Source organism: Oryx dammah, unplaced genomic scaffold, assembly GCF_014754425.2.
Source record: "Oryx dammah isolate SB20612 unplaced genomic scaffold, SCBI_Odam_1.1 HiC_scaffold_5, whole genome shotgun sequence".
In the NCBI taxonomy this organism is placed as follows: Eukaryota; Metazoa; Chordata; class Mammalia; order Artiodactyla; family Bovidae; genus Oryx; species Oryx dammah.
Genome location: NW_024070189.1, coordinates 69,884,862 through 69,896,417, shown reverse-complemented (window position 1 = coordinate 69,896,417; position 11,556 = coordinate 69,884,862). Strand labels below are relative to the sequence as shown.

Sequence of the window (11,556 nt, the reverse complement as noted above, 5' to 3'; positions counted from 1 at the left end):
AAACTGAGTGCCGAAGAATTGATGCTTTTGAACTGTGGTGTTGGAGACAACTCTTGAGAGTCCCTTGGACTGCAAGGAGATCCAACCAGTCCATTCTGAAGGAGATCAGCCCTGGGATTTCTTTGGAAGGAATGATGCTAAAGCTGAAACCCCAATACTTTGGCCACCTCATGGGAAGAGTTAACTCATTGGAAAAGACTCTGATGCTGGGAGGGATTGGGGGCAGGAGGAGAAGGGGACGACAGAGGATGAGATGGCTGGATGGCATCACCGACTTGATGGATGTGAGTTTGAGTGAACTCTGGGAGTTGGTGATGGACAGGGAGGCCTGGCGTGCTGCGATTTATGGGGTCACAAAGAGTCAGACACGACTGAGTGACTGAACTGAACTGAAAGACATATTACACGGGGTGATATTAGTCATTTGAGAAGAAATTGTTCTTAGTAAATCCAAGTAGTTGCATGAGTAATTGGGAATGTCCAATTTTTAATATCAAAGTTTGGGAATATTTTAGAAAAAAAGAGGGGAAAGCTGTTGGATATCTGAGACAGAAGATAGCTTAATAAAATGAGTAACTAAATTACATGGAATAGCTGAAAAAATGAAAATTCTAGAAAATTAATAAAAGCAAATTCTACTTTCACAATCTGATTAAAGAATCACAACTAGTGACTGAAGCTTTGATCCCTTAAGCCATGGGCACCTCTCCAGACCCTGAACAATTGGCCTTTTAAGACTTTCCATCACAAAGAATCTCTTCATAGCCCCCTTTATGTCTTTGTTCCTCAGACTATAGATGAAGGGGTTCAGCATGGGTGTGACTACAGTGTACATCACTGAGGCTGTTGCACTTGACTGTGAGCCATGGGTAGCAGCAGAGCTAAGGTACACTCCTAGGCTTGTACAAAAAAATAAGGAGACAATTAACAGGTGAGAGGCACATGTAGGAAATGCTTTATACTTCCCCTGAGATGATGAGATTCCATGTATAGAGGAAACTATCTTAGAGTAAGAGTAAAGGATCCCAGCCAGGGGACCACCACCCCACAGGACACTTGCAAAATACATCACCATGTTACTAAGAAATGTATCAGAACAGGCAAGTTGGATCATTTGACTGAGGTCACAAAAAAAGTGGGGGATTTTCACATCTGTGCAAAAGGAAAGCTGCAACAACATTAAACTTTGTAACAAGGAATTCAATATACACACTATCCAGGACACCAGAACCAGCAGTACACAGAGCCGGGGGTTCATAATGACTGTGTAATACAGGGGGTGGCAGATGGCCACAAACCGGTCATAGGCCATTACAGTCAAGAGAAAGATGTCCAATACTCCAGAGAGTATGAAAAAATAAATTTGTGTGATGCAACCTTCATAGGTTATAACTTTGCTCTGAGTTTTGATGTTCCACAGCATCTTTGGGATGGTGGTGGAGGTGAAGCAGATGTCTACAAAGGACAGATTGGAGAGGAAGAAGTACATGGGGGTGTGGAGGTGGGAGTCTGAGCTGACAAGCAGGATGATGAGCAGGTTTCCAAACACAGTGATCAGGTACATGGAGAGGAAAAGCCCAAATATGAGGGGCTGAAGTTCTGGTTCCTCTGAAAATCCCAGAAGGAGAAATTCTGAAATTTGTGTATTATTACGGGGTTCCATGTGGTTGAAGCGACTTTCAGGAAAGAAGGAAACAATATTACTAATATTCACACAAACTTTTATTCCATAAGTTACTTGTATCTATACAAAAAAGATCATGAACCAGATAACCACGATGGTGTGATCACTCACCTAGAGTCAGACATTCTGGAATGCAAAGTCAAGGGGGCCTTAGAAAGCATCACTATGAACAAAGCTAGTGGAGGTGATGGAATTCCAGTTGAGTTATTTCAAATTCTAAAAGATGATGCGGTGTAAGTGCTGCACTCAATATGCCAGCAAACTTGGAAAACTCAGCAGTGGCCACAGGACTGGAAAATGTCAGTTTTCATTGCAATCCTAAAGAAAGGCAATGCCAAAGAATGTTCAAACTACCACACAATTACACTCATCTCACACACTAGCAAAGTAATGCTAAAAATTCTCCAAGACAGACTTCAACAATATGTGAACCATGAAATTCCAGATGTTCAAGGTGGATTTAGAAAGGGCAGAGGAACCAGAGATCAAGTTGCCAACACCCGTTGGATCATAGAAAAAGCAAGAGAATTACAGAAAAACATCTATTTCTGCTTTATTGACTACACCAAGGCCTTTGACTGTGGATCACAGCAAAGGCCTTGGTGGAAAATTCTGTGGAAAATTCTGAAAGAGATGGGAATAACAGACCACCTGAGCTGCCTCCTGAGAAATCTGTATGCAGGTCAAGAAGCAACAGTTAGAACTGGACATGGAACAACAGACTGGTTCTGTTGGGAAAGGAGTATTGGGAAAGGAATATGTCAAGGCTGTATATTGTCACTCTGCTTCTTTAAAGTCTATGCAGAGTAGATCATGTGAAATGCCAGGCTAGATGAAGCACAAGCTGGAGTCAAGATTGCCGGGAGAAATATCAATAACGTCAGATATGCAGATGACACCACCCTCATGGCAGAAAGAGGAACTAAAGGCCTCTTGATGAAAGTGAAAGAGGAGAGTGAAAAAGTTGGATTAAAATCCAATATTCAAAACTAAGATTATAGTATCCAGTCCCATCACTTCATGGCAAATAGATGGGGAAACAATGGAAACAGTGACAAACTTTATTTTGGGGGGCTCCAAAATCACTGCAGATGGTGACTGCAGCCATGAAATTAAAAGACACTTGCTCCTTGAAAGAAAAGTTATGACCAACCTAGACATCATATTAAAAAGCAGAGACATTACTTTGCCAACAAAGGTCCATCTAGTCAAAGCTATGATTCTTCCAGTAGTTCATGTATGGATCTGAGAATTGGACTATAAAGAAAGCTGAGCACCAAAGAATTGATGCTTTTGAACTGTGGTGTTGGAGAAATCTCTTGAGAGTCCCTTGGACTGCAAGGAGAACCAGTCCATCCTAAAGGAAATCCGTCCTGAATATTCATTGGAAGGACAGATGCTGAAGCTAAAACTCCAATACTTTGGCCATGTGATGCGAAGAACTGACTCATTAGAAAAGACCCTGATTCTGGGAAAGATTGAAGGCCAGAGGAGAAGGGGCTGACGGAGGGTGAGATGGTTGGATGGCATCACCAACTCAATGGACATGAGTTTGAGTAAGCTCCAGGAGTTGATGATGGCAGTGTATGGGGTTATTAAGAGTCAGACACAACTGAGCAACTGAACTGACTGACTGATGGTATTCCATACACTTGTTTTCTACTCAAGAAAATTGTTTTAATATTTTGCATATGGATCTGCTTTTTTTATTGCATTTTCTCTGCTACCTTGGACATTGACTTTTTATTCCTCTGTTTCACCCCTAAAAGGTCATGTATTTTGTAGTTTTAATGAAAAATTCTTCGTGCATTTCAGGGATGTGAATTGAGGTCTCACCATGTTTAACTTATTGTCTAGGCAATAGCTTAGTGTGCTGAAAGGCAAAAATCCCTACATTTCAATGATAGAGAAAAATGGACAAAAATTGTTTAAACAAATGATAAAGATGTGTGTGTGCTCAGTTGTGTCTGACTCTTTGAGACCACATTGACTGTAGCCATCCAGGCTCCTCTTTCCTTGGAATTCTCCAGACAAGAATACTGGAGTGGATTGCCATACCCTTCTTCAAGGGATTTTCCCAACTCAGGAATCGAATGCAGGTCTCCTGCATTGCAGGCAGATTCTTTACCACTTGAGCAACCTGGGAAGCCTGAGCCTGGTTCAGTTCAGTTCAGTTCAGTTGCTCAGTCATGTCCGACTCTTTGCAACCCCATGAATTGCAGCCTGCCAGGACTCCCTGTCCATCACCAACTCCCGGAGTTCACTCAAACTCATGTCCATCGAGTCAGTGATGCCATCCAGCCATCTCATCCTCGGTTGTCCCCTTCTCCTCCTGCGCCCAATCCCTCCCAGCATCAGAGCCTTTTCCAATGAGTCAACTCTTCGCAGGAGGTGGCCAAAGTACTGGAGTTTCAGCTTTAGCATCATTCCTTCCAAAGAAATCCCAGGGTTGATCTCCTTCAGAATGGACTGGTTGGATCTCCTTGCAGTCCAAGGGACTCTCAAGAGTCTTCTCCAACACCACAGTTCAAAAGCATCAATTCTTTGGCGCTCAGCCTTCTTCAGAGTCCAACTCTCACATCCATACATGACTACTGGAAAAACCATAGCCTTGACTAGACGGACCTTAGTCGGCAAAGTAATGTCTCTGCTTTTGAATATGCTATCTAGGTTGGTCATAACTTTTCTTCCAAGGAGTAAGCGTCTTTTAATTTCATGGCTGCAGTCACCATCTGCAGTGATTTTGGAGCCCCCAAAAATAAAGTCTGACACTGTTTCCACTGTTTCCCCATCTATTTGCCATGAAGTGATGGGACCAGATGCCATGATCTTCGTTTTCTGAATGTTGAGCTTTAAGCCAACTTTTTCACTCTCCCCTTTCACTTTCATCAAGAGGCTTTTGAGTTCCTCTTCACTTTCTGCCATAAGGGTGGTGTCATCTGCATATCTGAGGTGATTATTTCTCCTGGCAATCTTGATTCCAGCTTGCGTTTCTCATGATGTACTCTGCATAGAAGTTAAATAAGCAGGGTGACAACATACAGCCTTGATGTATTCCTTTTCCTATTTGGAACCAGTCTGTTCCATGTCCAGTTCTAACTGTTGCTTCCTGACCTGCATACAGATTTCTCAAGAGGCAGGTCAGGTGGTCTGGTATTCCCACCTCTCTCAGAATTTTCCACAGTTTATTGTGATCCACACAGAGCAAATAAGAAAAGTATATACCATTTCAGATAGGATAGGTGTTATGAAGAAAGGTAAAGCAGGTGAACATGAGTGAGTGAATAGTACAGTTAATTTTTATGGGTATTTATGCAAGAAAAGGCAATGGCACCCCACTCCAGTACTCTTGCCTGGAAAATCCAACGGATGGAGGAGCCTGGAAGGCTGCAGTCCATGGGGTCGCTGAGGGTAGGACACGACTAAGCGACTTCAGTTTCGCTTTTCACTTTCATGCATCGGAGAAGGAAATGGCAACCCACTCCAGTGTTCTTGCCTGGAGAATCCCAGGGACGGGGGAGCCTGGTGGGCTGCTGTCTATGGGGTCGCACAGAGTCGGACATGACTGAAGTGGCTTAGAAGCAGCAACATACAAGACCTAAGATGATATATGAAAAGTGACTTCAAGTAAGGGAGGGAGGGAAGTGAAAATTTGTGTGTGTGTGTGTGTGTGTGTGTGTGTGTGTGTGTGTGCGCTTGGCAGAAAGAATGCCTAGGACTCAAATAAAATCAGAAACAAGAGATGTTATTACTGATACCAGAGAAATACAAAGGAATATAAAAGACCTTTATGAACAGTTATATGTGAACAAATTGGACAATCTAGAAAAAAGCAGATAAATTTTTAGAAAAATGTAATTTACCAAAACTAAATCATTATGAAAGGAAAAATCTGAAGAGATCAGTTACTAGTAAGGAGATTGAATCAGTGAGAAATAGATCAATTACTAGTAAGGAGATTGAATTCATGAGAAATAATCTCCCAACAAAACATTTTTTCAGGGAAAATTGGCTTTACTGGTGAATTCTATCACGTATTAAAAAGAATTAATATGAATCTTCACAAAGTATTCAAAAATAGGTGAGGAAAAAACTCTTCCAAACTTACTTTATGAGGCCAGCTTTTCCTAATACCAAAACCAGGCAAGAGCTCCACAAGAAAATTACAGACTAATATCCCTAATCAAGATAGATGCAAAAATCCTCAATAAAATATTATCAAACCTAATTCAAGAACACATAAAAAGAACCATATATCATAATCAAATGAGACTTATTTCAGGGATGCAAGCATTCAATATCTGTGACTCAATGAATGTGATAAACTACATTAATAAAGTGAAGATTAAAATCATATGTTCATATCAATTGATGCAGAAAGAGCATTTGACAAAATTCAGCATCCCTTTATTATAAAAACTCTTAACAAATTGGGTAAAGAAATAACAAACCTCAACATAATACAGGCCATATATTATAATACCACAGCTAATGCCATATTCAATGAAGAAACATAGAAAGCTTTTCTTTTATGATGATCAAGAACAAGAAAAGCAAGGGTGTCTACTCTCACCACTTAAAAAATTCATGGTAAGAACTATTTATTTTTTCCAGTTTAATTGAAAAATAATTGACATTATCACTGAATAAGTTTAAGGTGCACAACACGAAGATTTAGTTTACATGTATTGTGAACTGGGGTTTCCCTTGTGGTTCAGTGGTAAAAAAAATCCACCTGCCAATAACCTCTCATATCTGGAAGTTTGTGTCTTTTGACAACCTTTCATTTCCCCAGCCTAAACTCGCTACTTCTGAAAAGAAAAGGTCTATTTTCTTTTTTTATGTTTTTTAAAATTTTTTTTACATTTCCATGTATGAGTGACATCATACAGTATTTGTCTTCTCTCTTTGAATTCTTTCACTTAGCATAATTCTTTCACTTAGCATAATAACTTTATGGTCCATTCATGCTGTCGCAAATCATCAAATTTCTTTGTTTTTTATGACTAAGTGGTATTCCATTATATACATGCATCTCAAACTCTTTATCCATTCATCCATCCATAGACACTCAGGTTGTTTTCCATGTCTTGGCTATTGTGAATAATGTTGCTATAAACATAAGGGTGCAGATATATTTTAAGAGATTGTTTTTGTTTCCTTAGATATTTTCTCAGAATTAGAGCTGCTGGATGATATATTATTTCTATTTTTAATATTTTGAGGGTCCTCCATACTGTTTCCCATAGGATTGTGCTTGTTAGAATTTACACTCTCACTAAAGGTGCACAAGTTTTCCCTTTCATCCACGCACAAGCTAACATTTTTAAACTATACTTTCTTGAAGATGACCATTCGAAAAGATGTGAGGTGCTATCTCTGAGTTTTAATTTCCCTAATGACTAGTGATGTTGAACATTTTTTCATGTACTTGTTGGAGTTTCACATATCTTCCTTGAAAAAATGTCTGATCAAGTCCTTTGCCCATTTTTGTTTTGTTAAAACACAGAATCTTTTGTTTTTTGACATCATTTAAAAGGCAAAAAACAAAGAAAGAGTACTTTTTTTTTACAGTTTCATATTAAGAACAGATTAAAAAATCCAACAAAATTTGCTATTTCAACAGAGAAAAGCAAATTCTAATATTGCATCAGTTTACTTTTGATTACATTAAACCTTATGATTATCAACATTCCAGATTCATGTTGATGTATAGCAAAACCAATACAATATTGTAAAGTAATTAGCCTCCAATTAAAATAAATAAATTTATATTAAAAAAATAAAAAGAATGTAGGTAGTACATTCTAAAAAGGAATAAATATAAATAAAACTAAGTACACTTTAATCTTAGCCAAATTGAAAAAGCATACATTTTCCCCCAAGATTTCCTTTCCAAATTCCCCTACAAGTTTGTCCTGGTTTTCCTTTTCCCCATTCTCAAATAACCAATTTTAATTCATGACCAAATTTTGTCCTATTTTTCCATCAAAAATATATCTCCATTCCTCATAACTTTTAAAAATTAAATTTATTTATTCATTTTAAAATGAAACAAGGGTGAATATTTTTAGTGATAAAAGGTACAATTCACAAAGAAGATAGACATTATAAACCATTAGACACCTAACAATAAAGAAACAAATACAAATAAAGCAAAAATTAGAAGAAATGCAAGGGAAAAGAAAAAATATATCATCATAGTGAGACATACATTTCTCTGAGAATGTTTTATCAAGTACAGAAAAAATAAGAACAGGAGTATCTTGAATGACATCATTAATAATTTAAATGTAATAGATTTCTATTTCTATTTACCTTATATCCTACACAAATATTTTTAAAATTTTTTGTCTCATACATTGTTATTAGATGTCCATAGGACATTTAGAAAACCTGGCAAAAAGACAAATGTTACTTAATTTCAAAAAGTAGAGGGGGTTTTTTGGTGTGACTTGGTTATACATATACACATATATTATTTTTGAAATTATTTTCCACTATAGCTTATTACAAGATATGGACTATAGTTCCCTGTGCTATACAGTAAACCTTTGTTGCTTATTGTATATTTTTTTAAATTAGGAATCTAGAATTCTATTCATACTAAGTCAAACAAGTAGAATCAAAATGTCATAAATATTTTAGGCAAAACTTCATATGTTTTGTAAAAAATGTATATTATATGTATTATATATATTTATACAAAAGCTTTTCTACTATGCTTGATAAAGTCTTGAGAAAGAACCTAAAAAAATTAAAATGAAGAGATGGAGAAATTGGAAAACATAAATTAAAAGGGAGTACTGAATATGAAATAGAAAAAGAGAAACAAACTAGATAAAAGTAAAAGATCCTCATATAGTCCAGCTGTTTTTAAACATGACTGCACATTAGAAATATATCTGGTGATATGGAGTAAGAAAACAATACCTGGGAATTTTTATTTTTCAAAAACCTCCAAGATAATTCTGATATACATCTGGATTTTAAAAAGTGATTACAGGTTTTTCTGTTAAATGGTAGCTTTGGTGATAAAGAATTGTTATTTTTCTGTTGACCAATCATGATACAATGATATTAAGTGAATAATAGTTACATAATCATAATAAAGAAAGATGTTCATCAGTTTTCACAATCAATAGCCTCACAAAAAATAAAAGATGATTGCAAGCCATAATAGGAACATGGTTAACCTAACAATATAAAACAATATAAAATAATTGCATACAATCTGGGATGTCAGGCAGAGCGATGAGGTAAGTGGAAGCGCATATATGCATATGTTTTCATCTGCTCAGCCAGCTGGTTGGTGCAGTTGACTCATTTACATTTAAGGTAATTATCAATATGGATGATCCTATTACCATTTTCCTAATTGTTTTGGGTTTATTTTCTGTAGGTAGGTCTTTTCCTCCTGCCCAGAGAAGTTCTTTTAGTATTTGTTGTAAAGTTGGTTTGCTGGTATGGAATTCTCTTAGCTTTTGCTCTTCTGCAAACTTTTTGATTTCTCCATGAAATCTGAAGGAGAGTCTTGCTGGGTAGAGTATTCTTGGTTGTAGGTTCTTCCCTTTCATCACCTTAAATACATCATGCCATTCCCTTCTGGCTTATAGAGTTTTTGTTGAGAAATTAGCTGATAGCCTGATGGGAGTTCCCTCATATGTTATTTGTCGTTTTTCCCTTGTGCTTTTAATATTTTATCTCTGTCTTTACTTTTTTTCAGTTTGATTACAATGTGTCTCATTGTGTTCCTCCTTGGGTTTATCCTTCCTGGGACTCTCTGCACTTCCTGGACTTGGCTGACTCTTTCATTGCCCATGTTCAGGAAGTTTTGAGCTACTATCTCTTCAAATATTTTCTCAGGTCCTTTCTTTCTCTCATCTCCTCTGGGAAACCAATAATGTGAATGTTGGTGCATTTAATGTTGTCCCAGAGATCTCTTAGGCTGTCTTTATTTCTTTTCATTGTTTTTTTCTGTATTCTGTTCTGAGGCAGCGATTTCCACCATTCTGTACTCCATGTCATCGATCCATTCTCCTGCCTCAGTTATTCTGCCATGGATTCCTTCTAGTGTATTATTCATCTCTGTTTGTTTGTTCTTTAGTTCTTTAGGTCTTTGGTAAACATTTCTTGCATCTTCTCAATCATTGCCTCCATTGTTTTTCTGATACCTTGAATCATCTTCATTATCATTATTCTGAATTCTTTTACTGGAAGGTTGCCTATCTCCACTTCATTTAGTTGTTTTTCTGGGGTTTTATCGTCTCCCTTCATCTGGGACATAACTTTCTACAATGTGGATTTTGTTTTAGTTTCTGTGGGACTGTGCTTCTCTTGCTTCTTCTGTCTGCCCTCTGATGGAGGAGGTTAAGAAGCTTGTGTATAGTTTCCTGATGGGAAGGACTGGTGATGGGAAAAACTGGGTCTTGCTCTGATGGGCAGGGCCTTGTTCAATAAAACTTTCATCCAATCATCTGCTGATGGGTGGGGTTGTACAACCTCCCTGGTACTTTTTTGACCTGAGGTTACCCAGTCCTCACGTCTCTGGGCTCTATGGTTTACACCAAGGGGGACCTTCCCAGACTTCTGCTGCCCCCATCCCTGTGGTGAGCCCCTGCTGAACCACACTTCCACAGGAGACCCTCCAACCCCAGCAAATAGTTTTGGTTCAGTCTCCTGTGGAGTCACTGCTCCTTTCCTCTGAGTCTTGCTGCATGCAAGGTTTTATTTGTGCCCTCCAAGACTGGAGTCTCTGTTTCCCCCCACTCCTGTGGAAGTCGTGTAATCAAATCCCACTGGCCTTCAAGGTCAGATTCCTTGGGAAGTCCCAGACCCTTTGTTGGATCCCCAGGCTGGAAGCTTGATATGGGGTTCAGAACCTTCACAAAGGGGGAGAATTTCTTTGGTACTATTGTTCTCCAGTATATCTGATGGGTATGGAATTTGATTTTATCATGATTGTGCCCCTCCTACCATCTCACTGTGGTTTCTTCTTTGTCTTTGGATGTGGGGTATCTTTTTTGGTAGGTCCCAGCATCCTCCTGTTGATGGGTGTTCAACAGCTAGGTGTGATTTTGGTGCTCTTGAAGGAGGGGATGAGCACATGTCCTTCTACTCCACCATCTTAAACTGGAAGCTTGAGTTATTATTTTTTATCTATTGGATTATATGAGTTCTTTACATATTTTTATACTGACCCCTTATATTTAAGTTCTACAAATTTTCAATTCTATATATTTTCTTTTCTCTTGCCATTTTAATTCAAAATAGTATTTGAAGTTCCAACCAAAGAAATAGTGCGAGGAATAGATAAAATTCCTTTAAATTGGAAAGAAGACATAAAATTGTAACCATTTATAGAAGAAACAACTTTATGTTTATAAAATTCTAGGTGCCACCAAAAACTATTAAACATAAATAAATTCAACCAAATGAAGAACAGAAAATCAGTTGCAAACCTGCTGCATTTCTATACATTGACCACAAACTATCAAAATAGAAATTAAGAAATAATCCCTTTTACAGTTGTATCAAAAAAATAAAACACCTAAGAACAAATTTAACTGGGGAGCTGTAAGACCTGTACTCTGAAAAGTATAAGAGATTGATGAAAGAAATTGAAGAAGTCACAGATAAATGAAAGACATACCCCGCTTATGATTGAAATAATGAATATTATTAAACTGTTTGTTACCCAAAACCACCTTCTTATTTAATACAATTCTCATCAATGGGTGAATGAATAAAGAAGCTGTGCCTTTTAAATTTGGCCATAAAAAGTAGTGAAATATTGCTTTTTGTGATAGCATGGATGGACCTTGACTGTTTTAAGTGAAAAGGTCAGACAGAGAAAGACAGACACTGCATAA

The 11,556-nt window shown here is 37.6% G+C and overlaps 1 protein-coding gene across 1 annotated transcript; it reads right to left on the bottom strand.

Annotated features, from left to right (window-relative positions):
- Positions 1-652: 652 nt before the first annotated feature.
- LOC120864533 (olfactory receptor 7A17-like) lies at positions 653-7,961 on the bottom strand. The gene is made up of 2 exons (XM_040241596.1): positions 7,927-7,961; positions 653-1,676 (listed from the first exon to the last, which is right to left on the bottom strand). The coding sequence occupies exons 1-2, from the start codon at positions 7,959-7,961 to the stop codon at positions 653-655; spliced, it is 1,059 nt and encodes a 352-aa protein (XP_040097530.1).
- Positions 7,962-11,556: the final 3,595 nt, after the last annotated feature.